The sequence below is a fragment of the Aspergillus piperis genome (assembly GCF_003184755.1).
Source record: "Aspergillus piperis CBS 112811 unplaced genomic scaffold BO85scaffold_19, whole genome shotgun sequence".
In the NCBI taxonomy this organism is placed as follows: Eukaryota; Fungi; Ascomycota; class Eurotiomycetes; order Eurotiales; family Aspergillaceae; genus Aspergillus; species Aspergillus piperis.
The window spans coordinates 359,041-384,228 of NW_020291609.1; the positions used below are offsets into that span (position 1 = coordinate 359,041).

General features: G+C 50.6%; 10 protein-coding genes across 10 annotated transcripts; 5 read left to right on the plus strand and 5 right to left on the minus strand.

The window, feature by feature from the left end:
• Window positions 1-81: 81 nt before the first annotated feature.
• BO85DRAFT_379201 (UbiA family prenyltransferase) lies at window positions 82-3,100 on the plus strand (the record flags this gene model as incomplete). Its single annotated transcript, XM_025656334.1, has 6 exons — window positions 82-304; window positions 359-835; window positions 909-946; window positions 1,027-1,211; window positions 2,070-2,480; window positions 2,557-3,100. The coding sequence occupies 6 exons, from the start codon at window positions 82-84 to the stop codon at window positions 3,098-3,100; spliced, it is 1,878 nt and encodes a 625-aa protein (XP_025512369.1).
• Window positions 3,101-3,175: 75 nt separating this feature from the next.
• Window positions 3,176-6,288, minus strand: BO85DRAFT_471193 (uncharacterized protein; the record flags this gene model as incomplete). The annotated part of the gene is made up of 10 exons (XM_025662455.1): window positions 3,176-3,257; window positions 3,315-3,746; window positions 3,799-3,925; window positions 3,989-4,044; window positions 4,094-4,129; window positions 4,580-5,188; window positions 5,263-5,378; window positions 5,478-5,782; window positions 5,862-5,998; window positions 6,095-6,288. 10 exons carry the CDS (start codon window positions 6,286-6,288, stop codon window positions 3,176-3,178), a joined length of 2,094 nt encoding a protein of 697 aa, XP_025512370.1.
• Window positions 6,289-6,680: 392 nt separating this feature from the next.
• On the plus strand, window positions 6,681-8,476 carry BO85DRAFT_103825 (histidine acid phosphatase). Its single transcript, XM_025653799.1, has 3 exons — window positions 6,681-7,129; window positions 7,180-8,090; window positions 8,155-8,476. Exons 1-3 carry the CDS (start codon window positions 6,767-6,769, stop codon window positions 8,312-8,314), a joined length of 1,434 nt encoding a protein of 477 aa, XP_025512371.1. The 5' UTR covers window positions 6,681-6,766; the 3' UTR covers window positions 8,315-8,476.
• On the minus strand, window positions 8,273-8,860 carry BO85DRAFT_103815 (uncharacterized protein). The gene is made up of 2 exons (XM_025653798.1): window positions 8,695-8,860; window positions 8,273-8,625 (listed from the first exon to the last, which is right to left on the minus strand). Exons 1-2 carry the CDS (start codon window positions 8,794-8,796, stop codon window positions 8,383-8,385), a joined length of 345 nt encoding a protein of 114 aa, XP_025512372.1. The 5' UTR covers window positions 8,797-8,860; the 3' UTR covers window positions 8,273-8,382.
• A 541-nt stretch (window positions 8,861-9,401) lies between these two features.
• BO85DRAFT_103770 (putative MFS multidrug transporter) lies at window positions 9,402-11,620 on the plus strand. The gene is made up of 6 exons (XM_025653797.1): window positions 9,402-9,753; window positions 9,803-9,897; window positions 9,959-10,282; window positions 10,339-10,491; window positions 10,537-10,898; window positions 10,956-11,620. The coding sequence occupies exons 1-6, from the start codon at window positions 9,597-9,599 to the stop codon at window positions 11,506-11,508; spliced, it is 1,644 nt and encodes a 547-aa protein (XP_025512373.1). The 5' UTR covers window positions 9,402-9,596; the 3' UTR covers window positions 11,509-11,620.
• A 268-nt stretch (window positions 11,621-11,888) lies between these two features.
• Window positions 11,889-12,214, plus strand: tfb5 (TFIIH complex subunit TFB5; the record flags this gene model as incomplete). Its single annotated transcript, XM_025663699.1, has 3 exons — window positions 11,889-11,907; window positions 11,964-12,115; window positions 12,167-12,214. The coding sequence occupies 3 exons, from the start codon at window positions 11,889-11,891 to the stop codon at window positions 12,212-12,214; spliced, it is 219 nt and encodes a 72-aa protein (XP_025512374.1).
• Window positions 12,215-12,638: 424 nt separating this feature from the next.
• BO85DRAFT_462132 (uncharacterized protein) lies at window positions 12,639-13,495 on the plus strand (the record flags this gene model as incomplete). Its single annotated transcript, XM_025661828.1, has 2 exons — window positions 12,639-13,209; window positions 13,257-13,495. 2 exons carry the CDS (start codon window positions 12,639-12,641, stop codon window positions 13,493-13,495), a joined length of 810 nt encoding a protein of 269 aa, XP_025512375.1.
• A 352-nt stretch (window positions 13,496-13,847) lies between these two features.
• Window positions 13,848-15,130, minus strand: BO85DRAFT_427489 (RTA1 domain-containing protein; the record flags this gene model as incomplete). Its single annotated transcript, XM_025658158.1, has 2 exons — window positions 14,649-15,130; window positions 13,848-14,589 (listed from the first exon to the last, which is right to left on the minus strand). The coding sequence occupies exons 1-2, from the start codon at window positions 14,936-14,938 to the stop codon at window positions 13,848-13,850; spliced, it is 1,032 nt and encodes a 343-aa protein (XP_025512376.1). The 5' UTR covers window positions 14,939-15,130.
• A 572-nt stretch (window positions 15,131-15,702) lies between these two features.
• BO85DRAFT_452362 (uncharacterized protein) lies at window positions 15,703-16,257 on the minus strand (the record flags this gene model as incomplete). The annotated part of the gene is made up of 1 exon (XM_025660810.1): window positions 15,703-16,257. A coding segment is annotated over exon 1 (275 nt), but the record flags the coding sequence as incomplete, so codon positions are not given.
• A 63-nt stretch (window positions 16,258-16,320) lies between these two features.
• Window positions 16,321-24,986, minus strand: BO85DRAFT_500385 (nonribosomal peptide synthase; the record flags this gene model as incomplete). The annotated part of the gene is made up of 4 exons (XM_025664115.1): window positions 16,321-19,857; window positions 19,904-24,418; window positions 24,472-24,668; window positions 24,722-24,986. 4 exons carry the CDS (start codon window positions 24,984-24,986, stop codon window positions 16,468-16,470), a joined length of 8,367 nt encoding a protein of 2,788 aa, XP_025512378.1. The 3' UTR covers window positions 16,321-16,467.
• Window positions 24,987-25,188: the final 202 nt, after the last annotated feature.

Here is a 25,188-nt window from a genome sequence, read left to right on the forward strand (position 1 = left end):
TCGACACAATTCAAGCTGTGCCACTGAGTCTGGCACTGACTACTTCCACCACCCCTTTTCTAACTTCATTACATCTACAGAATGAGCCTCGCGGCTGATCGTGTCAACAACTCCAGGATCAGATCTGTCCCCTGGAACAACGTCCTCTACTGGCTTTATGTAACAGTAAAGCGAGAAATCCAACTATCATACGCGTTCATGGAAAGCAACTTTGACGCAGCCTTTGTCCCTTTCCCCATCTTTGCTACCGCTTCGTTACTATACCGAAGGGCAACCTATGAAGAAGCCGTATCTTCTCTCACCAGTACGATTGACCTACCACTCATGACATCTCATAGTAGTTAACCGTACAACACAGATACACTACTCTACGGTTTCTTCTTCTACTACAGCACGGAACTAGCAAACAATGCCGACGGAGGCACAATCGAAGACGAGATTAACAAGCCAAATCGCCCAATAGTGCAGTCCCAAACCACCGTGGCTGCAGCCAAACTACGATTCTACCTCGCATCAGCAACATGGCTCCTATTGAGCTATATCCTAGACGTCTACATCTGGTCTCTGCTCTGGATAGCTGTCCTCGTTTCCCACTATCTGCTACGAGCATCCAGAATAGGCCCTGCAAAAGATCTCTGCATCGTTCTAGGTGTCACTTCCCAACTCATGGCCTGTTGGAAGTTGGGTGGCTCCGACATGCATGACGGCTGGAGATGGGTTAAATTAATTATCCTCTGGATTTTCTTCACCGTTCCCATTCAGGACTTTCGTGATGTTCCCGGTGATTTGGCCGCGGGGCGTAGAACGACACCTATCCTTTTGGGGGATTTCCCGGGTATGTGTTACGCATGAGTCGTACACCTATTGCATGTTCCTTTTCATTCGTTTCTGATTGTTATCATGTGTAGCCCGTATCTATGCATCGATGGGACTAGTTACAACCGAGGTACGCTTTCATCATATTTATCCTCCTCCCTACTACCAAATGAATGATGAACGCAGGAGCTGACATGAACAACCACGTAGTATATCCTCATCACTCACAGAGTCTTCGAGTTTGGGTACACTCTGCCCACGGTACTTATGACTTCCCTCATAAGTCTTCTCACCCTAGGGCTCATCTACCGATTAATTCGTTTCAAAACCATCGAGCATGACCGAGTTTCTTACAGGTGGTACATCGCGCTGTATAACTTGATTTTACTCACCGCGTGTGTTTCATTCGCCTCCCGGGATTGCAGCGTTAGTTCAAAGCTGTCGCTATAACTTTGATAGTGCCAGAGCTCTTCGGAGGATGTGTGAATGCTTATGTAGAAATTTTTTAGGGGCCATGTTGGAATTCTATCGTCATCGTCTAGGGGGATAACGTGTGTTCTTGATTGATAACAGAATAAGAATTTAGCTGTCAATTTATTGAAAATCTGGATCGATGGTACATCTTCTTGATGAACACCTGCTTCTTTTAGGCTACCGTTGAGCCCTGTAAAGCCTGGTCTCGATAATCGACAAAGAAGAAGCCCTTGATGAGATATCGCGAAGAGAAAGACAATGTTCTGTGGGAGTCCCTTGTTGCCAAGCCGACCAATGTATTCATTGGGGGAAATGGTCCTGCAGCGGTCTAGCTTTATCCACGTAGGTTAGCTTCACTACTATCGCTAGCTAGTACCCTCCATAGGGCCGTCGACTTTAGTCAAGGTGACATCGTGTCTGTACTAACGAGTACTACTTAAAGCCAGACTCATTCCTGCTTGTCCATTTCACAGTCGGCGAAAGCCTAAAAATGGACCAGCAAATTGGCTCTTACATAAAATTTTCATCCAAGGATAGACAGTATGTACCCAAATCCCCCTCTCCCTCTTTCTCTCTATTACCCGTCCCCACCTTGTTATTCGAACCGGACTGTCCGTCAAGATCAGACACTTACTCCCATACCCAAGTCCTAAAACCCCATTTATCCAGCTCGAGATTGAACTCTGTCCGCTTTTACAGTATACTCTCAGTCGATCAACACACGATGATGACCCAAGGCCTTTTGTCTTCATATGGTCTCCCCTTAATGACGGGTATAGTAAAGATGAATTCATACTCCTACGACACACCTCAGAGGGTAAGCTGGAAAGGGTACATGTACCAGATGCGACCCTAGATCCTCTAGACATGGTGCACGTGGAGTACCCTAGTGACCTTCAGGAGCTAGAGCCAGGCGGTTCCATCACCTACTGTCACAGTCTTCCACGCAGGTACAGGGAGCAGCTGGAACCCGGCGAAACTTACGAGCTGGTCTGGACCGGTACAAAGATTCCTTTTTGGGACTGGGGAGTCCCTAGTGAACATGTGGAGTCCCGCCTGACTGCTAGTCCGACACAGCCGGATTTGATTCTACCGGGAGGTCCACGTGTTACGTTTACATATGAGCAGATAGAGTCTCCGGCCTTCATTCGCCGGCAATCCACCCCACCATTACTGCCATCAGACCGTGTGTAAGTCATTTCGCTCATTCAGGTGCCGAGATTCCCATTCTCAGTAATCCGAAAGGCTCACACTTTTATCAAACAGACAGGGCGCCCCCATACTGAGCGTAGAGCTCTCGGGTCCGAAGATAATTACCCCCGAGGGAAAACACTATGCATCGTTGCATGTTCGCTACCATGGTGGCCCCACAGATCAGCCAATAATATTCCGTAACCATGTGATCTGGGAGCTGCTTCGCTCCTATCGTCTAGAGAGCGGATTGTGGGAGCTTCAGGAGGGCCCCTGTGGATGTGCTGGGTTGTTTCTGGATGATCCTAATATCACAGTCAATGTGGTCGAGGACGAAGGCTTCATTACTCTTAAGCCGGGAGAATACTGGAGTCCCTCCTGGATAATCCTAGAGGACATCTATGGTTGGGAAGTAGGAGATATATGGCGTTATCGCTTCAAGGGTGGTACAGTGGACTGGTGGGACTACGGGGGAGTGGACGAACATGTCGACACAAATGTCCAGATACCTCCGCATCCTTGGGGGAAGGTGACTGATCCGGCGGACAATGGGGGTCGACCTCAGCTCGTGATACCGGCGTCAAATGCGATTGAGTTTCGCATTGTAGAAAAAGAATAATTATACAGTGCCAACAGTAACTTGCAAACTTTATTTCCCACGTAATAGTATAAAGGTATGAAAACATAAAGGCTCTCATTCTTCACTTTGCGATGCCCTTTCTGAGAGCAAAGGTTGTGTTTCCTGGTCTGTGGAGGACTGCTCACGGTGACGTACCCTGAGATAAAGTCTAGTCTGAACGCAGGAAAATATCATATTATCTACTGCCGCCCACCACACATAAATAAACCATTCAGGGATGGTAGCCCAGAAAGGGAGATTTGGAAGGTTACTGTTGTATAAATTCGTTCTCATGGTCCACGAGATAGCAACAAATGCGAATATCACCGCCTGAGCAGCTAGACCGGTCTGACTGAGGGAGTGAACCTGGGTTTGACGATGAAGTTCGTCATTCTGCGGAAACCAGGCATAGATTCCTACTAGAGTCATTGCCGGGTGAATAAAGCCATAGTGGTATCCGCCAAAGATATCGAGCCCGAAGTTGCGGTATGCTGCATCCTCTCCGGTGCTGACGAGATAATAATCAATGGCATCAGCAACAACAGGGACAACAGAGACAAGCAAGTGCACAATGTACAGGAGCAAGGCAGAAACCTTGCGTCCACGGCTGTGCTGGTCTGAGGGGTAGTAGAGACCCAAAGAAAACCTAGTCATGGTTAACAGCTGCGTGCAAAATTTCAGTAGTGGCTCGAGCATACAATGAAACCCATAGTATCCAAACAGCACACAGCTGGGCAAGGTTGATCCAATCTCCAGTGGTCTTATGGATGACATCGACGTTCTCTGTCTGATTGACGAGTAGAAAGAACAGTAGAGTAAACTGCTCTGTCGCACTCATCAAGTTGCAGAGGACGTATGAGAGCGACAGGCCCGTAAACTGCTTCGTACGCCATATTCGCTGCAACTGCGGCAAAAAGGAGGCGATGCTCAAAATAAGGAGGATACTGTCTACGGTGTCAATGTGGGCGTCTTGGCGTTATTAGAGAAACGTACATCCGGAGCCAGTTAGGAACGATATCCAAGTTCATTCTGACCGTTGCTATTAACAAATGAATTTGGTGAGGGGGCTTTTTTTTCCGGGGGGGGTGGGCGCTGGTTCTAATTTATGGCCTCTCAAACTTCCAATGTCGCTAGTGAAAATAGATGAAAGTACCCTTCGGGCCTCCCCGCCAATTATAAGATCCATTGGTGCATTCTCCTAAATTCTCCATGCCAGGGCCGGGGCCCTTTTCCACTAGCAAAGTTGTACTACTCCCGAAACGCCTTTAGTAGCACCAAATTTGGCTCTGGAATGGGGCCACTGGTGCTCGGCGGCCCATAATCGGACTTTTGCAAAACCCAGTAAAACCTGAACCATTTCTGATTAAACTAGATAGTTGTTACGGACCCGGCAACAAATCCTGTTGCCTTTCTACTTCCCTCCAGAGTATCTCAGCGCGGGTATCAGTAGGCCGAGAGAAGAAGAGAAACTGTTCTAACAAGGTCCGCGCGCTGTCCCACGTGGTGAGGCATAGTTGGCCGGCGACCGAGGCGAGGCGGTCTACGAACCATCCACGACTATAATGGCCCATTGCTGCAATCCCGCCGGTGAAGAGCATCCAGAAAGCTAAATCGGGCGCCATGCGTTGAATAGAGAGAAGCGCAGTTTCCAAGCGGCAGTGGAAAGCCAGTACGGGCTGATTTAGGAATAGCAAGCCCTGAAAGCCCCAGACTTGGACTGCAGCGAAGAGCAGTACTGATAGTCGCAGGCACTCCTGCAAGTTAGAGGGCATGCAGACTGGGGCGATCAACAACAACTGTTGGGCTGTGTAGACCAACCAGTCGTTGAGTACAGGAGCTTCTTCCACGGGTCCAGTATTACACATGTAGTGCGTGGTTTTTTGGAACAGCTTAATGATAGATCGCAAACTAGGAAGGATCGCTTGTGACCACGGTGAGTTGAATAAGCGAAAGCCGATTGAAGAAGCATGCAGGACGTCGTCGGTCGCAGTGAGGCTATACAGGCTTTCAAGTACTCTGGCTTTCCAAGCCATGGTTATCGGCAAGGGCGGTGCCGAGCCTCTGGCAGCTGCGCTCATAAAATTGGCACTAGAGAGGGACGAACCACACTGGTTAATGGATGGTACTTTTGATGTGGGTAGTATATTCGTGGTTCAACCCACCTGTAGATAATGGGAGCGTCTACGTCACTGAACGTATCAAGGCCGCCCACCAGATGAACTATCTTGATCATCCCGCGCACATGGCCGTCTACGGCTTCCAAATTGGTATCTGCGGCCTAAGTGACGAACCACGTATCATGGTCTAGTTAATCCTCTCATTCCAATGTGCTAGGTGAGACGAATAATTGTGAGATTGAGGGAGAAAAGAAACGAACCTCTACGCAGATCATATGGGCGATGATCACTGCCATAGACCGAAGTAAACTTGTGCTCGTGCCTGGAATCTGCATCATGCTCTGGAGTTCTGTTAGAGTCTTTTGCCGGTACTCTAGGGAATCCCGATAAGAATCTCGGGCGGCCTTGGGGGCCTGCGCAATGAGGCCCCGGCCGGCTCGGTGGGAGGCACTGGTTGCCAGGATGATGTACAAGAGGGCCGGCTGCTCGATTGACTGCTGCCACCACCACATGCTTACGCCCGTCGCTCCGAAGGGATAAATCGACCAGGAACATTCGGTCCGGTCTGGAAGGAATGATCAGAGAGGTCACTGGCGCTGCTGCGACCGGACGAGGTAAGATTAGATACTACTACTACTACTCACAGTGGTCAAAGTAAAAATCCACACTGGTCTTGGCAGGCACGCAGAGCGAAGCAAAGGGATCAATCCCAGCGGGCCGCAACGCTCGGTCGAAGGAGCTGGATCCTCCCTCGTATTGTTCGATGGGGAATGTGGGGGATCTTGGGTTTGGCGGAAGATTGTATGGGTTGGCCCGCTGGGTCGGCAGCGGGCCGATGGAAGCTTTCAGCTTTTGCAGTCGTCGTTCCTTTTTGGACTGATGATAGACCTTCTTGATGAAGGCCTGCTTCTTCTTGGCCAACGTTGAGCCGTGGGAAGCCTGGTCCTGATAATCGACAAACAAGAAGCCGGCGGGCTGTCTTCGGGGTTCATCATGGCGACTATCAGATCGATGATTGGGGAATTCTGGCGGGCCAAGCACTGAGCACGCGGTTCCTGCGTTCGTATCCATTGCTTAAGCTGAACTAGGTATCGCAGCTTGGAGATTCTAGCAATGTGCGTCAATGACTTCTGGCTAAGCTGACAAGTCAGTTAGCCCTGGATAGTGCACACACTAGTCGCGCCCACGTGATGACAGCCTTAGGGATGAAGTGCCTTTGACACGACGCAGGTATCTGTGAAGGTTCATTGTCGCCAAAGGGACCAAATGTATATTATTCATTACCAGTAAGTTGGTCCTGCAGCGGTCTAGCTTCACCCACGTGGGTTGTCTTCACTATCGTTAGCTAAGTAGGGTTGAGGCAATCCCGCACGTGGGAGATTGTCGCAACTGAGTGGAAGCCGACCGTCGGCAAAAGGCAGGCTGAGTGGTGTCTTCGCATACCAGATTCAATTGCACGACACCACAGGAAGACCACCATGGGACTACGAGAAAGTGATGAAAACAGAGTATTTATACCTGATTGGACTCCCCACCACCCGGAGTCACGATGTCCAGCATCTATGAAGGGTTCCTTGACATGATCTCCACGTTGTTCTCCTTGCTGCTCTCCGCAGGCAATCCCGCCCTCGCGGCCCGTGACACCTTCTACCCTCCCCTCAACCACACCACCTACATCACCAACGCCTCCGTCGGCACTTATGGTGGCATTTACAATGCCCCAGCAGATCAAGCCAGTACTCCAACCGCTCAGGATGTCTACAATTACTGTTCCATGCCCCATCCCCGTGTGGAGACATACTCGCTTCCCCCTCCCGTGGCCAACCAGTCCGTCGCTGCCCGCCTAGTTTACCTCGAATACGTGCAGCGACATCAACGCCGCACCCCCTACAACATTCTTCCGGACGGTGAGGTATGAGCCCAACTCTTTGTACCTGATTGGTCTAGCTAATGTTGTTCTAGAACCAAGAATATCACTGCAACAACCTCCAGGCTCATCTCTACGTCTCTCCGACCTCCCAGGGCCCCGCTCCGATCCCTGTGTATGGCCAAACGTATTCCGATCCCTCCAACCCATTCTTGGCAAACTACGTCAATGGATCGTGTCAGTATCCTCAATCGACGATTGGGGGCTATCTCGATGGCTATCAGCACGGTCGCGACCTCGGCGCTGTGTATCGGGATCAACTGCAGCTCATCCCATCATCACCAGACGAGGACGATGGCAAGAAGATCTGGCTCCGCTCGAGTACTTCAGCCCTCACCCAAGAATCCGCCGGTGGGGTCTTGCGAGGTATCTGGCCCGAATATAACGCACCCCTGCCGCTACACCAGCAGGCGTCCGGGGTCGACACGGTCGACCAAGGATACTCCTGTACCGCTCGCAGCGAGGTGCTCTCCGCCATTGAATCCACGGTAGAGTGGAACGAGCATCTGACAGTGACCCAGTCGCTTCGCAGTCAGCTGGCGACCATGTTTGACGCCGATACCTCCAGCTGGATGTCGACCTTTGACCATTTCTCGGATAATTTCCAGGCCCGCCTCTGCAATGGTTATGAGTTACCCTGCAGCCCGCAAAATGAGACTCAATGTGCTACTGTCAGCCAGGCAGAAGAAGTGTTCCGTGCGGGCGACTGGGAATGGAACTACTGGTGGCGACACAACGCGAACGCTACTCGGTACATCCAACTGGTCGAAGGTCTGTTCATCGGAGACATTGTTCGCCATCTAGAAGCGGTGCAGCAAGGGACATCCGAATTAGTGTATAGCCACAGCTTCGTCCATGATGGAGATATCGGACCCATTCTTGGCGCGCTGGGCATTAAAGCATTGCGGTGGCCGGGTATGGGATCGAACATTGCGTTTGAAATCTGGTACGTTATGATCCATTCAACCACAACTCCCGAGTAAATCCAGTATGGGCTCACGAGGCTATAGGGAAACATCAGAAGAAGAATTATACGCTCGCGTATTGTATAGCGGACATGCGATCGAGACAATCTATGGCATATTGGATTGGATACCTCTATCGTCTTTCATACGAATTCTTCAGCCGTACATCCCAGACGACATCGTCTCGATGTGCCAATCTAGCTAAAGCCTAGCGATTAAGTTTACATGAATATTTGCCCTGGTTGACTCCTTCGAACAAGACACCAGAAACAATCAGTCTTGGCAGCAATAGCAATAGACGCCATCTGAGCAACACTGGGGGAATTCTCCATGACAGCAGACAGCGCGAGAGCAAGGCGACGAGCAGGCGTAGCAGGCTAAACGGTTCTCAGTCCATCTGTATCTGTGTGGTCTGGGTAGTCGTGTAGAACATACAGTCAGCGGTGTCGCCAAGCACCTTCTGCGCCGAGGCGATAGAATCGGGCATCGGTTCTTGCTTAGCGCGAGTTGTCCCAGCTATTAATTAGTTCAGTTAGTTAAGTTCCAATCTCTTTGAAAGCAACTTAGTAGTAAGTGGTAGTATACTAGTAGTTGAACTTGAGATTCAATACCTATCGTTCGGTCATGCTGTGCATCCACTGCCAGTAGGCTTAGCCCGAGCATCCAAATATATATTGTTGCCCTCATCGTTGCAGTTGCTCTTGCAAGTAGTACAAATTCAGCCAATATTTTATTGATCCAGGATGGATTAAAATTCTGCAAGTCTCATTTCCTATACTATATACTCCGTTGTTGCAGTCAGCTGCAGTCATCACTCGACACTGCAGATATCTTGGCTGCATATCTCATATCACCTGGTACTGATCCATTGTTCTGCCTCAGGCACCTATATCACCTGCTGCCGAGTCCTGGGAAGAATTCCCCGAAAACCTTCCATTTTCCATCGGGAATCTCTCCCCATCAAATCAACCGCCTCACTATGAGATTGTTTCCCGTCAGTCTCCACCATCGGCAAGTCGGGTCTAACTGCCTCCGATGCAGCCTGCATAACTGACATGCCGTTAGTCCAACCGCCTGTCACAGCGCATAACTCCATAGAGCCATTAGGGTCCAGACAGCTGGACAATGTACGGTGCCTACGTCACGACTACACCCACGGACCAGACAAGCTGAAAGGCTACCAACAGGCACACGTACCGCGTACTTTTGTATTCTGCAAGGCTGTTGGAAGCTTTGCGGGCCATCCGATCTCATACGTCTCCATGATTGGCCCCGATAACAGTTATCGATGCCCCAACCGGATGGAATCCTGGTCAGGGCCGCAACATTATTACTATTGCTTAGAAATGCGCCTCCGCTCATCCCGAGCTTGGGTCCCCTTATCACATCATTTCCCCGTCGCTGTCGATGCCCAAACAACAGATATGGGTCAGCGGGGATGCGTTCTCTCCTTTAGACACAATCTGTAGACTACTCGAATACACAATATGACGGCCCAGGAACGCCCAGAAGGAGTCCCGGAGGAGACAACGCCTCTTTTGGGAGAATCTTCCAACAATGGGGAAGATTTGGCGCGAATTCAAGTGTCTCGATGGAGGGGATCGGCGATAGTGGCCGCCATGGGATTGTTGCTGTTCATTATGAGTATGGGAGCTCCTTTGTGATCCAGATGCATCAAGCTGACATTTATCAGCAACCAATATGTCGATGATGACCACTGCGCAATCTGAGATTGCGGCTGATCTGGATGCTTTTTCTGAAACGACATGGTTCAACTCGGCTTTTTTGGTACATAACCTTCTATCGAGCCATGTGCCGGGGATCCACATGCTAATGCCATTGTTACTAGATTGCCATGTCCAGCCTCACACCTCTCTCCGGTCGACTCTCCCAAATCTTCACGCCTCGTGTATACATTCTATTTTCTTGCACATTATTGTCGATTGGTCTCTTCGTGACAGCATTGGCTCCCACACTGGCTGTTTTTCTTTTGGGACGAGCTCTTACGGGATGTGGTGCTGGCGGGCAAATGGTCATTGCCTTTGTCTTGACTCTCGATTTAACGAGCAAAAAGCGCCGAGGTCTCTTCATCGGTCTAATCAGCGCCGGGATGACTACCGGTGTCTCCTCTGGGGCCGTGCTAGCCGGTCTTCTGACGCCGGCTTACGGATGGGTAAGTTACCCTAATAACCACATATAGCGCTCTGTGAAATAACACCATGGATATAGCGGATTATCTTCTGGGTTCAAGCACCTCTAGCTCTGATACTGGGCCCCGTACAATATTTGGCGATCCCGAAACGCCCAGAGGATGAGCACCTAAGTGGACGCGCTCTGTTACGGAGGTTGGCGAAGGTTGACTATGCTGGGGCATTGACGTTGGTAAGAGCTCGTCCATGTTTGGCTAGCAAATCCTAATCGTTATAGACCATCTCCGTCTTCCTATTACTTTCAAGCCTCGCTGCGGCAGTGGTCAAATCAACGCCTATCCTTCTATCGCTCGTTTTCCTGGGGATTTTCGTCTTGATCGAATCGAGATTCGCTACCGACCCCATAATCCCGATGGAAGTACTCAAGAAGAGGAGCGTCTTGCTCAGCTGCTTGGCGGGTGCCATTTGTATGATGGCACGCTGGGCAGTCCTCTTCTACTCGCCAGTCTATGCACTTGTCGTTCGCGATTGGTCTCCTGCCACCGCAGGCTTGATTCTGGTACCAACCAACGCCGGGTTCGGCTTAGGAGGACTCCTAGTCGGATGGATACACATTCGGAAAACGGGCAGCTACTATATGTAAGTGTTTTTGACCGTTTCCTGGAGCAGAGTACAGCCCATCTAATTCCACTTCAGCTCCGGTCTCATCGCCTTCTTCCTGTTCGCCTTGACAAACCTCGTATTATCCGTTCTCTCCACACCGCACTCTTCCACGGTCGCCTATCTTGCCGCCAGCTTCTTCAATGGACTCTCTGTCGGGGCAGTCATGAACTACACCCTATCTCACTTGCTGCACCTCACCGACCCAGACATGCATTATGTTATCAGTGCCTTGCTGGGAATGAGTAGGGGTTTCGCCGGCAGCTTCGGATCCTCAATTGGCGGAGGCTACTTCCAGCGTGAGCTGAAGCGAGGGCTTGAAACGGGGTTCATGAAACATGGACTTGCCAATAGAGGTGAGCTGGTTCGCAAACTGCTCGGAAGTCCGGCACTGGCGAAACGCCTGACGGGCGTGGAGAGGGCGGTCGCTGTTCATAGCTACGAACAGGCCGTAAAGACATTGCTACTGGGTGCTTGTGTGTTGGCCATTGCTGCGGCGGCGGCCCAGGCTGGGACTGGGTGGACGCCGTATAAGGGGAAGAAACCGCAAGATCCTGGGGATCTGGAGGCGACGGCGGAAGAGCAGTGAATGCGGAGTACCCACTGGTATGGTAGACTAACTCACGCCTCTAAAATAGTCAGACATGATTTTCTGCTGGTCTTCTGTTTTCTTCAATATAATCATAGCGACTTATGGGCCCCTCTATATTCAAGTAGCTATATCTATAGTAAGCGAAACAAGAGCAATGCTTCATCAGCCGGTACGAGCCGTGTTGCTGCCTTGCTGCCTTACCGCCTTTCTGCCTGGCGGAGTCTTGGCACACCCGGATCGCCTTGATTCTCCGGCTGTCGGTCTACGTTACCTTCACTCTTCACAAAGCCACACCTCAGCAGCTCCTGGGCGACCTTCAATTCACAGCACCGTTACCTTACCCCGAACCCAGCCACTTTTTTGTCATATCACCCATCATGCCTCGTGCTGTCAGAGGTACTTTAACCGCAGCAACGCCCACTCCGCTCAATCGCTAACCAAGGCGTAAACAGGAGTCCTCATCGAGTGCGATCCGTCCGTGAAAGCCATCATCCTCAAATACGACGAAGAAAGACACGACTACATCGTCGAAGATCTAGATGATGACCGCCATTTGGTTATCAAGGAGAGCCAGTTGCAGAATCTAAAGGCGAGATTGACAAAGGTAGGGATGTCGATGAGAGTTGTTGGTGGCCTGAGGCTGATAAGGAACTAGGAGCTTGATGATAAGGTTATGCAGCCTGATGAGTCGGAATCGGAGTAATTGCCAAGAATTCTCGATACGATCGCCAGCACCAATACCCCAATCCCTTATCGTGCGGTTCAACAGACTGTGGTGGGACATATACGCTATGAGGCTTTGTGGTCGCGACTTGACATAGGTCTAGTGCTCGAGTTGGGCTCCTGAAATGCACTATTCTGTGTTTCGGCATTCTTTATGCTGAGTGGGCTGCGCATGGTCCAAAGGTTGGGCTGGCGCGCCTTCCTTGCTAAGGCATCTCGCTGCGCCTACTTCTCTAAAGTTCGCAACAGTCAGGCAACACCTCAGCAGCTCTCAAACTCTGCTTAGTCGTTGGAAGAGACTTCACCTAACCACACTCGAGATAACCTACATCCTTATCAACGATCCTGCTTGCACAGTTGTTACCTCTCACACTTTGTTACGGAGGCCTCCCTAATATGACAACATGGATGAGATCAGAATTGGCTACGTTGATTGCAGGGGCCAACCCGGGAAATTCTTTCAGGAACCAGTCGGTACCCCCAAGCGCATCAAGCCTGCATTCGATATACGGTTTTTCAAGGACGTGTACTATCTGGATGGAGAACTTGCCGGTGCCATCCCAACCTCAATCGAGCTCGATATCATTGATCAGCGGACTTTGGTGATCTGCGGCACAATGGAGCGCGCATACCCTAATGACTCTCGAGTTCCCCCCTCGGAACTAGCAGCGCTTGAAAATAAGATGGACGCGGTGCTGCAGCAGATATTAGGTGCAATAAAAAAGGACTGCGAAAATCCACAAGGCGAGACGGCCGGAATTGGGGATGACATCCTTTCCAGTGAAGATGCTCAGGCGTCCTCAGACGGACAAAGCGGTACAGATCTTGAAGTTACGTCGAAATCAGCTTTTCCGCGAGAGAAAAGTCGCCAGGGCGAGGGGAGTCGACAGAAACCGCGTGTCTACATAATCCCGCAACTTCGAGAAGAAGACAAAGGCAAGGGCCCGGCCAAAGGGATTCTGCGGAAGCCAGGAAGTAAAAACGACGACCTGAGAGTGACGATGATCTGCAAAATCGAACAGACTTCGATGAGCGGAGAAACTCATACAATTACTCTGGTGAACACCCGGATCCCTCAAAAACCTGGGTCTGGCTGTTGGCTGAACGAAAGGTTGGCCGGTTCTTTCGCTCCTTTCGCTTCAAGAGACCGATCAACTGGAATGCCGCGCAAAGCCTCTTTATGGGAGGTCTTCTTCTCCTGAAGCTTCCGGTGGTTGTGGTGCCGAAGAGACGCGTTCATTTCGAGCTGGTTTGTGACTAGGATAGTACTATCATGCCATTGTTCATGTTGATAGGTAGATAGTGATCAGATAGCCAAGAATACTGATACCATGCAACATGTCGGGTCGCTAGTGACAGGGGGTATAATCAACTAGTCGAAGATACCCGTAAAAACCGAACTAGAAGATCCAATGCATATTCTATCCCATAGATGCAAATCTAGTCGAAGCTAGTATACAAAACACCCAACACCCAGCCAGCCCAAACAACGAATATAATACTAGAAGTGAAGTTACACCAATCCAGAAGACACACAAAAAGAAAATGAAACGGAACACAAACCTCACCACTACCTCCTCTTGTTATCAAATCCATCCACAAAAGAAACCCATCTAAACATCCACCACCCCCTTCCTCTTCCTCTGAAACATCGGATAATTCAACGCATCCCACCTCCCATGAAATCCCACCCCGGGATGCCCCCAACTACTCATCGCAATCACCGCAATACTAATCATCGCCCCCTCCAAGACCATGAACGTCGTCTGATCATTCGCCAAATGGCTACTAAACCCCCCGCACAGCTCCGCGACCCGGAAACAGCTTCGGATGTAAATACACACGACGGCTAACCCCTGGCAGAATAGGAACGCTTTCCACCGTTTACTTGCCCGGAGGCTCGCGAAGTCCGGGTTCAGGGTTACCAGGTCTCGAGATGGTGAGACGAGGTCCTGGCTTTCGGATTCTTGCTTGCTGTGGTTTGCCATGCGGAACATGTTCGATGTTGATGTTGATGATGGAGGGGAGGGGTTGCGTGCGCTGAGACGGTAGATCCGGAAGGCGTAGTCGAGACAGATCACGATGTAGAGGGTTAGGGAGGCTACTTGTGAGCTGAGACCGGCTATCATGATATTGATTCCGTCTTGGACTTCGGAGGCGGAATCCGACGTCGTGATGGCACCGCCGGCGGCTTGGAGGAGGAGCGAGATGATGTCGAAGCTGATGAAGATTAGGGAGTAGTTGCGCTGTTTTATCCGGGAGAGTTGAGGCGTGTAGGCCCCGACGATCCGGGCTAGGGAGACGTAGATGGCGCCGCTGAGGAAGGCGGGGGCGATGGTGAGGCAGACGAGGTACCTGGTTGGGGAATTAGTGGTGAGAAGGAGATGGGGGAGGGAGGGCTGGGGGGTAAGTACATGATGAACCACCGGTCAATGAATGGGTTGTGTCGCATGTAGATTCGTCCTATGTAGCCCAGTACTTCCAGGATGAGGCCGCAGATAGCGCCGAAGAGGTAGCCCCAGGTGCGGTGTCGGATGCCGAGGTAGAGTTGGACGGGGATGAAGAAGGCGAATAGAGCGATGTAGAAGGCATTGCCACCTAGGTTGGGGAGATAGGTGATGTGGGCGTAGGACATAGGACATGTTTCCAGAGTACATTGTTGGCTGCTGGTGATCCACGGCGCGGGGGCCGTGACGGTGGTCATGATGATGACTTTCTGTGTAGTCTGAAGGTATGGATACTGAAATGAGCTGATTGAGTGCCAGAATTAAGGTATATTCTGGCACTATAATACTGCCGTTGTTGTAGTAGTAGTATCTGCTCCTGGACGTAGGTAGGTGGTGTTCGTCTAATGCGCCGTGTATTTAGCGGTAGTATATAGTAGCAGTAGTATGCCACCAATAAAGGAGTAATTTCTATGGGAAAAAGCGCGACGGAGGAAAAAAGACAGCTTATTAAATGAGACAGCAGCCATTTTGTCTGCCTGCCGTCGATCGGACAGCGGATATCGAGGCGCATCATTCGTAGCTCGTTTGGTGTAAATGTAGGGACTTGGTAGGGCCTCGATCGGAAGCTCACAAAGAGCATATTTACGCAGCAGCGAACCGGCTCACTGCAAGTGGAGATGCCGGCATCAAAGCCAAAAATGGTGGATGCTGCTGTTTTTACGCACCGACCAATCAAAATTCACCGCCATCTGGCACCGCTGACAAAGCACCTCACCTGCTGGCAGCAACGCGTGACTGCCTGATTCGGATGCCATACTTACTACTACTCCCTCCCTGGTTGAATCTGACTCCGCCACGCTCTTGACTCCCCGTACTTAGGGACAATGAACGCCTCTTTTTTGCTTCTGCCTGACGTATCACACCGTCAGTAGGCTGTCAGATTCTGCTGCATTTTCTTGTCGTTTCATGATGATCTGGATGCCGTTCCGTGGACCGGCATATACGCGGTTGGCACCGTGGTCGCGATGTTTGCTACCGGCTCTTCCGAGTCACTCACTAACCTAGGCAGAAGCTTAGGTGCACATTGATGGCTTAGAGTATACCTGTCTATTTGCTAAATCACACCAGAGCTGCTCGCCATCGAATGGGCCCCTCTAACAAATGGCCTATTAATTCCAATCGGACAGCCTCCGAGGCCCGACTTTGGCACAAAATTTGGCCATGATGACAGGCCTGCTGCAGCTACAGTATCACTCAACTAAGACAAGGGCTCATGGTGCTGCAAATGCCTTCAAAATATTTTGAGAAGCCCATCATCAATACAATCTGCTGGATTGAAATAATCGCCCCAGAGCAATAAGCCGCTCTGCCCTGCGTTTCGTGTAACTCGGAGACAGTCAAGAACACAAAAACGCTTGCGGCACACCCGTTGCCGAACCCTACAATCATGGGAATGCCTCTGTAGTTAAAGACGAGATCTGCAGACCCATTCTTCTCTATCCACCGTGACTGCATCTGGCACAATAATGCCATATCGCTTATGTTAGACAATGACAGTGATTATCGTTTGACAAGATGGGTGGAGTTTCATCTACTGCTTATCAAGGATTCTCATAGTATGATTATATCCATTAGAATCTGCCTATCTACAGATCTCCGAGAACACCAGTTAAACTCCACCGTCAAACGCCATATACACAATATGACCAACACGATACAAGTACTCGCAAAACAACAGTAGTCGAATGGGGAAAACAGACTATATACAGGAACCCGAGCACGTCACTCACTCAATACCATCCCCGAGCCGGTTGGCAATTTCCATCAGCGACTCCTTAACCCTGGCCTGCCACTCGAGAAGCTGCTTTTGCCGTGCCATGCGCGTGTTATAAACGAACTTGATCTGTAGGGAGTCTCCGATTACGATGGCCTGGGTCTCAACCAGCGCGGTACGCAGAAGACCGGACCCAGATCCTGTCGCCTTTGGCTTGTTCACGTCCACATAGCGAAGCACAGAATCGTCGCGCTCCAGCTGTTGATACTGACCAAGATAGTTCATAGACAACTCAATCGGACTGTGGTGCTCAAACGCGGCATGGCCATCGTCGGTCAGCCAGCGGGTTGCCCAGTAAGGAACCCCGTTGCCCGGCACACTGGCGCGCACATCTCGCACAGCCTGCAAGTCGTCGACAATATCACCAGATGGTTTGATCACTACCGGAGTGGAGGAGGTAAACCATCCGATAGTGTTGGAGACATCAAGCTCTCCGCCAAACTCATCCCGACCATGACTGTAGATAAAGACCGCAGGTACCGGACGGTCAGTGAACGTCGCGCTAAAGGCGTGGAAGATTGCCGACAAAAAGATGTCGAGCGGCTTAGTCTGATACTGATGGTTGCATTTTCCCATCAAGCGGGAGGTTGTATTGGTGTCTAGGGAGAACTCCTGGATAGTTTCGGTCACGAATAGGTTCATAGTCTCCTCCATTTGCCAATAGTCGTATAGGGGAGCAGGGACCGAAAAAGGCAGCACGTATTCGGGTGTCCATATCTCATCGGCATGCTCCTTGAGCTTACGGCACCACAAGGCAAATGAGTCGGAACGGTGGGAGGTGATTGCTTCAGTGGATAAGCCTTGTTGCATATCTTGGAGGAGAATGCGCCATGAAACGGTGTCGATGATCATGTGGTGTACAGTAAGTCCAACATACCGGTCTCCGTTCGGAAGCTTGAAGACTATGGCACGCATCAATGGACCACGCTGCAAATCGAAGCCAGACTGGTTGGGCGCAGTGTATGGTTCGATAGCTTTCAAGTCAGGCACTTCCATCTCCTGGTACATATGACTATTGGACCGGTCCAGAGGGATATACTGCATCCAGCGACCTGAGTCATCGCGCTGGAACCGAGCACGGAGCATGGGATGACGCTCTACCGTTGCATTCACTACCGGCTCTAGGTCGGAATCAGAATGGATCGATAACAGGAATGTAGTGTTGTAACGATTGAGATCGCAGTGCTGTTTCAGGTCGAACTCCCAAGTCTGCTGAGGAGAGAGATTAAATGGAACACCGACATCGTCTTCCATTGGCTCAGCACTTTCATCCAGAGCTCGCACTCTCAGTGCTAATTCGGCGATAGTAGGACATTGAATGAGATCTTTGACTGCGAGCGATAGCTTGACATCACGACACTGAGCGATAACCTGCATGGCTGAGATGGAATCTCCACCAAGACTCTGGAAGGACCGCTCCATACTGATATTTTCTTCAGGTCGGTTCAGCACGGAGGCCCAAATGCGTCTCAGCTCAAATTCGGCAGGTGTACTTGGGCCGCGGCCGCTGGCTTTGGCTCCTATGTTGGCAATCTGCTCATATGTGGCATTGTCCAGGGTTTCGACCCAGCGTCGGACCTTCTTCCGGTCCAGCTTTCCGGAAGGCAACAAGGGGATCGCGTTCACTGGTACCCAGAGGGCCGGAACCATGTAAACCGGAAGGGCTGCAGATATGGTGTTAGCAATTCTGGTCACGACCGCCATAACTTCAGGTCGCCTGTTCTCTGGCACGAGAGACACTCGTCCGTCCTCGACAGGAAGATCAAAACCCTTGAAGGAAACAACAGCCAAGAGCTGCTTCTTAAACGGGCCCTGAGATGGGAGCAAAGTAAGTGCATGGCGGATATTCTCATCGCGCTCGACATTGTACTCGATCTCGCCCAATTCAACACGCTGGCCGCGAATTTTGACCTGCCCATCGGCTCTGCCGATGAAATGAATTGTGCCATCTGCATTGTATCGCACGAGATCACCAGTGCGATAATACCTCTCGCGCTCCCAGGATCCTGGAACAAAACTCTTCTGTTCGACAAAGGCAGCAGCTGTTTTCTCAGGATCTCCGAGGTAACCTCTCGCCAAAATGGGGCCTGAAATCAAGAGCTCTCCAACAGCACCAATGGGGAGTAACTTAGAAGGCTGCTTCGCATCAACAACCCAGAGGACGCCACCAACTGCATGTCCAATGTTGGCTGGATCGGTAGTAGGTTGCAGCCCTGGGTTAGCTGCTGCTGCCACAGAGCACTCACTAGGTCCGTATCCATTGTACAGCTGTACCCTGTCAGCCCAGTTAAGAATATCACCCTTTGAAAGAGCTTCTCCGCCAAGAATCAGCGTTTTCAGTGAGGGCACATCGGATGGCTGTAAGAGTTTAAGAACAGATGGAGTAAGGAAAGTCCAGTTGATATTGAGCACATTAATGCAGTGCTTGATATCCTTGCTCAAATCTTCGTCTGGCACGCAAATGCATGCACCGAACATGAGTGATGTCATGATCTCTAGGAGGCTAACGTCGAAGCTGTAGGAGGCAAACTGCAGCACTCGAGATGAGGGACCCAAGCAGGCAAGCTTTCCTTGAGCCAGAGCTCCAGAGCAGAAGGCAGCATGTTGCACAACACATCCTTTGGGCTTGCCTGTGCTGCCAGAAGTGAAGATGACGTAGGCGTCATCATGGGGGCGGGCTCTCACGATACCTTGGTGGAGATCATCTCCTTCGTGCTTTAGCTTGTCGAGGAGAGCTTGATCGACACTAACAATCGTTGGAACCAGATTGCCCCAATTCGAAGTGTATTTTGGGGAGGCCAGCACAACATTGGCTGCAGTTTGAATAGAAGCCTCTCGGAGGCGCTCCACCGGGGTTTTAGGGTCGAGCGGAACGAACGCAGCTCCAGTACCCAGGACAGCAAGCATGGCAACGATAGCCCATGCTGACTTTTCGAATGTCAGCGGCACGTAGTCTCCGGCGCCTATACCAAGGGTCGTTAAGTATTGAGACAGAGACAACCACATTCGTCCAAACCTCTCATAAGTTATTTTTTCAGCCAGAGTGTCAATCGCAATAGCATGAGGAGTGCGCATAGTCTGTTGAAGCACGAGGTATGGAACTGTAGAAGATGCCGTTTCTGGCACATTCTGGTTCCAAGATGCAATTTGCGACAGATCATACCGGCCGATAACACTGAGCTGATCAACTCGGGCCTCAGGGTTCTCAATCACGGACTTGAGAATAGCAGAGAATGTTCCAGAGATGGACTGAGCTTGGGATTCCGAGATACTGTCGGTCCAGTATCCGAGTTTGATGTCCAGGTTGTTCGGCGAATCGATAACGTGAACCGTAATATTGTACTACACCAGGTTAACTATTGCAAATTGTTATCGAGTGAAATCATACCTCTGTCGGCTCTCGTACGACGAGTCCCTTGAAGTCCATATCAGTCACAGCTTCGTCGCTGTCAACGTCAGTCATCGTCTGGAAAGAAATGCCAGTGTTGAATAAAGGCATTCCTGCGAGTCCAAGTGCATGTTGAATCTCTGCAAGCGAGCAGTGCTGATGTGCAAGAGAATCCAGAAACTCTTTTTGGCAAGCCTTCAAGGCATCCTTGACAATAGTGGAGTCGTCTAGCAATGCCTTACATACGAGGACGCTGATCGTTGGCCCGACCATGTTAACTAGGTCTTCGACGGGCGCATCTCTTCCGGATGCCAGATAACCGAAGCAAATGTCGTCTCGACCAACATACACCCGACAGACAAGAGCCCAAACTGTCTGCACAAGGTTGGATATCGTGATACTGTGGGAGACACAAAAGTCGCGCAAAATGCTGGCAGGAACCTCAAGCGCTACCTCGGCGTACTTCAGCTCATGTGTACCTTGGGCCTCAGCCAAACTGGGAAAGTAGCATGGTTCGACCTCGGCAAGATGGTCCTTCCAGAAAGTGATGCTGGCGGACATGTCATTTGCAGCAACATATTGGACAAAGTCCCTGTACTTGGCACCTCCATTGGGTCCATTTAGTGTTCCCGCATAAGCTCGCTTCAGGTCTCTCAGAATCAGTGACTTGGATACGCCATCGACGATGGTATGGCTAGCGTCAACTCTGCAGAACACTCTACCGTCCGCTGTGAAATTGATTGAAAACCGATGGGGAGGCACCACAGGGTTGGTGCTTAGGTCGATTGTCTCCTCCAGCACAGACCCAACATCGACATCTGAGCAAGGTGTTACTGAAACTTCCGCTCTAGGACGTCTCAGAACAACTTGAGCGTAGGGCTCTTTGCCACCAAAGTCGTCGGTAAAGATAGTCCTCAGCGCAGGGTGGTAATCGACTACCTTTTGCCATGAGGAGAGCAATCTACCGATGTCGATTGTCTCGTCAGTCTCGCGGGACGTCACCTCCCAGCCGATGGATACGTTGTAACTGCCCTGCTTCCTGGCTTGGCTCATAAGCAGACCTTGCTGCAATGGAGAGCAGGGATATATGTCCTCTATCTGATGTGACCTGAGACCAAGCCGTGGAAGGTGCTGACGATTAACTCTGTCAATGGATGTATAATCGAGTGCAAGTAATGGGATGTCCGCCAATGTGAATTCCCTGACCGTGTTGGGTGCTAGGATCTCGACTGCTTGCGCGATGTTCCGTCTGTACTGGTCGACAAATAGAGATAGCTTCTGAGAGCTGACCTGATCGGACCCGATCGTGATTCTGAACTGTCCAGCCTCAAGGAGACATGAAACCTCGATTATTGTGTCGACGATGGCGCCCAAACCGTGTCGTCCATTTGGAGTGATCTGCTTCAATACAGTACCATCTATAATTTGGCCAGGCAAGCCGTAGGTGAAGATGATGTTGGAAGAGCCAAGCGTGCTACTTACATCTCTTCGGCGAATATTGTCCTTGGTCTCACGGATCAGCTGAAGAGTGATCTGATCCGAGTGTTCCACAGGCACGTGCACGGATTGCATCGAAGAGAATTGACCAACAAGGCCTCTCAAGTCCTTGCTGAGAGTAGACTCCCGGGCAGAGCTCTCGACAATAGCCTGGGAGGGTTGGCCCTGCTTCTTGAAGATTTGGTAATAGGAGGGGATCAATGCCGCCAGAAGTAGTTCCGGTGTGTTGGTACCGTACTTCGCGTTGCAGGGTCCAGTGAGAAGCCCCGTAATTTCGCAGTCGAGTTCTAGCGTTTCTGTAACATATTCCAGATCTCCACTGACAGTGGCAGTGGTAAAGGTTTGCAAAGAGCTGGCAATAGCCTTCGTGCCACGTCCGCTTCTGAGGTGGTCAAGCCAAGCATGAGAGAACTCGTCTCTGCACCAAAGCTTACTTTCCCAGACATGTTTCGTTTTGTCGTCATCTGACTGAAGCAAGTAATCGAGGTGACCAATAATAGTACTCAGAGACTGAGAATCAAGGGTGGCTGCATGAATGACAAGAGAGATGTGCTGTTTGCCGCGAAGAGAGAACAAATCAATCATAAAATTTGGGTTACCATTTATACCAAGGCACGTCTGACGACGTTGCACAATTTCTTTCGCTTCCTCCAAGCTAGAAACATGGTTCAGGTTCAGGTGGTAAACTGGATTTTCAAGCTCATCGTGGTCTTTGAATGCTTGAAACCATTCCCCATTTTGCTCCTCGAACCCGAGAGTGAGCGCCGGATAGGAAGAAGTGATGCTTTCCAAGGCATTGCCGAGCTGCTGAATACTGACTTTGTTATTGAGCTTCAGCAGTATAGCGTGGTGGATGGCACTGTTGCCAGAACGTGACGCTTCGAGGAAGGTGCGCTGTAGGTGCGATGTCGGAAGGTGATCTGCCTTGCTTCCCAGGAGCACATTCGCCGAGCCAGACTCCTCTATCTTAGAAGCAATTTCAGTGACGTTGTACCGCAATAGGTCAGCTACTAGAACCGTCACTCCAAGTTTGCGGAACTCAGACATGACAGCCATCGCTTTGATAGAGTCACCACCCACAGACAGGAAGTTGCTGTATTTGCCAATTTGCTCCTCCGGTATATTCAAGATTTTCGACCAGACCTTCTGTACCAATGTCTCTGTATTGCTCATAGACTCCTTGTTATCAGGTTTGTTGGAGTTACCCATGATGTGCTGGAAGGCCTCGGTGCTGATATTAGCAACGAATTCCGCAACCTTCTTCCGGTCCATCTTGCCCGATGACATGAGCGGAAGACTCTCCAGGGCAATCCAGACGGTCGGGACCATATAGGAGGGAAGCAGATGTGACAGCCTCTTTGCAATTGCCTGTGTTTCTTCTGCGGCCTCGGCATGGTCCACCAAGCGGATACTGGGGTGTGTCTGCACCGAGGCAGTCGTATATTGCTTATGAAGAGACAAAACACCAACTAAGCGGGATTTGCAAAGACCAGTGTATGGCACGAGTGCCATACCGTTACGGATGAGTGTATCTGTCCAGAGATGGTGCTCTACCTCCCCTAACTCCATGCGCTGCCCATGGAGCTTGACCTGGTGATCCTTACGTCCGATGAAGTGGATCATACCGTCTGCATCGTAGCGTACCAGGTCACCCGTTTTGTAGAAGCGATTCCAGATTTGTGAAGTACCCGGGGTCATCCAAGCAGGGCTTTGGAAGAAAGCTGCTGAGGTCTTCACAGGGTCTTTGAGGTACCCACGCGAGACAATGGGTCCTTGGATGATCAGCTCACCTGTGGCGCCAACAGGGAGTAGTACGTTGTGATTTTGCGGATCCACTATCCAGCATACACCACCGATCGCTCTACCGATATTCCGTGGGCTGGACTGGGGGTTGAGCTGAGTGTTGGCAGTAGCTGCGACAGAGCATTCACTAGGCCCATAGCCGTTCATCAGCTGGAGCCTTCCAGCCCATGTCATCATATCTGACTCTGACATAGCTTCGCCTCCTAGTACTAGGGTCCTCAAGAGCGGCAGTTGATCGGGAGTCAATACCTTCAGGACCGACGGCGTCAAGAAAGCCCAGTTGACACGGAAGTCATTCATGGACTGGACAAAGTCTGCACGCCCAAGTTGCTCATTCGGGATGCAGATGCAAGCGCCAAAAATAAGCCCCGTGAGGATCTCCAGAATGCTCACATCAAAGCTGTATGAGGCGAACTGAAAGATCCGAGAATGAGGTCCCATGTTGGCCGCTTCGCCCTGCCGCAGGGATCCGCTGCAGAAGGACTGGTGTTCAATCATCGTGCCTTTGGGCTTTCCGGTGCTACCAGAGGTAAAGATCACGTATGCAAGATTCTGAGGTGTGACAGCGACTGGAGCAAGGCACCTGTCACCACTCGTCATGACTGTTTGTTCATTGACTATTATTGCCTTAACAGAGAAGTCCTCGAAAAGATCGTGATATTTGGCTGTCGTCAGAACCATCGGTGCATCAACTTGGCTGACAATCTCTCGTAAGCGTGATGGAGGGTGCGTCGGGTCGAGAGGAACAAAGGCACCACCGGCTTTGAGTACTGCAAGCATTGCTACGACATACCATGCAGTTTTCTCAAAACATAGTGGCACAATTGCCTCAGCCTTGACTCCTAATTCAACTAGTACGGTAGCTAGACGGTCGGATAGGGAATCCAGCTCTGCATACGTTATCTGAGCATCCCAAGAGTCAATAGCAGAAGCCTGTGGCTGCAGGGAAGCTCTCTGTCGAACTAGTTCATGAGCACACTCAATCACTGGAGAAGGAGAATTAGAGTTCCAGTCGAGGATCTCCTTCTGGCTTAGCGGACCCAAGTAGGTTGCACTTGCAAGATCAGTGTCCGGGTGGTTGTTGACCAATTCGAATGTCTGACGGAGAGTATCAGCCAAATGGACTGCGAGGTTCTCTGTTACCGTGGACGGGGTATAGAGCATATGAATGTCAATGCCATTCTTAGTATTGATGGCATGAAGCTCGAGGTCAAGCTATACGTGGTAAGTCTTTATCTTTGAGTTGCTGTTAAGCAGGTGCGCCTTACCTCTGGTGATGGCGAGATGGGTCTACCAACTACAAGTTCTTCGCGAAGGATTATAGCGCTGCGGAAGGTTTGGTATGGTTGAGCATCGGGCTTGGCGTCTTGTGCTGCCAGCATGGATTGAGGAAGTTGGAGAGTTGTCCTCACTGCTTCGAGAAGGTGTTCGACTTTGAGAAATTCGTCCACATCAAATAATATAGCTGTTGCCATTGTTAATCCCTAGTGCTTTCGGACCTCGACATACGATACTCACTCGTGGAGCGGGATCCAGTTGCTGTCTCGTCATGGTATTCAAATTTCACGCTCTCCGTACTATAGCAACGGAGGGCAAGGCCAAAGGCTGTGCAGAGGATCTCCGATACCCCAGATATGGTGCTAGTCTTCCCTTCAAGAGGCAAAAAGTCATCTATAGAAACGGGTTGCTCCGAGTCTGAGATAAAGTCATGCTTGATACTCTTGACAGACTTAGGCTCGATGCTAAGATGTGGCTCAGGGGTGGACAAAGCAATTGGAGCCATTTGCGCAGCTGATCAATGAGAGGAAGGTAGAGTTTGCAAATGAGAAAGATAGACTGCAGGTCACATTGATTAAAAGGAGCTTACGGAATGAGAAAGAAAGTCTCGCCTAAGGATATGCTCATATCGACAAGGCTTGTACAAAGATGTCCGGCCTTCGAGAGGTTGGATTGAGCCTGAGAACCAACACTACGTTTCCCTGTCA

Excerpts from the sequence above, each read along its gene's own strand:
- BO85DRAFT_103825 (XM_025653799.1), top strand. The coding sequence starts at position 6,767 with ATGTCCAGCATCTATGAAGGGTTCCTTGACATGATCTCCACGTTGTTC. Across the intron at positions 7,130-7,179 it reads ACATTCTTCCGGACGGTGAG|AACCAAGAATATCACTGCAA; the intron begins GTATGAGCCCAA and ends ATGTTGTTCTAG. Across the intron at positions 8,091-8,154 it reads AACATTGCGTTTGAAATCTG|GGAAACATCAGAAGAAGAAT; the intron begins GTACGTTATGAT and ends ACGAGGCTATAG.
- BO85DRAFT_103815 (XM_025653798.1), bottom strand. The coding sequence starts at position 8,796 with ATGAGGGCAACAATATATATTTGGATGCTCGGGCTAAGCCTACTGGCA. Across the intron at positions 8,626-8,694 it reads AATCTCAAGTTCAACTACTA|CTGGGACAACTCGCGCTAAG; the intron begins GTATACTACCAC and ends ACTAATTAATAG.
- BO85DRAFT_103770 (XM_025653797.1), top strand. The coding sequence starts at position 9,597 with ATGACGGCCCAGGAACGCCCAGAAGGAGTCCCGGAGGAGACAACGCCT. Across the intron at positions 10,283-10,338 it reads TGACGCCGGCTTACGGATGG|CGGATTATCTTCTGGGTTCA; the intron begins GTAAGTTACCCT and ends CCATGGATATAG. Across the intron at positions 10,899-10,955 it reads AAAACGGGCAGCTACTATAT|CTCCGGTCTCATCGCCTTCT; the intron begins GTAAGTGTTTTT and ends ATTCCACTTCAG.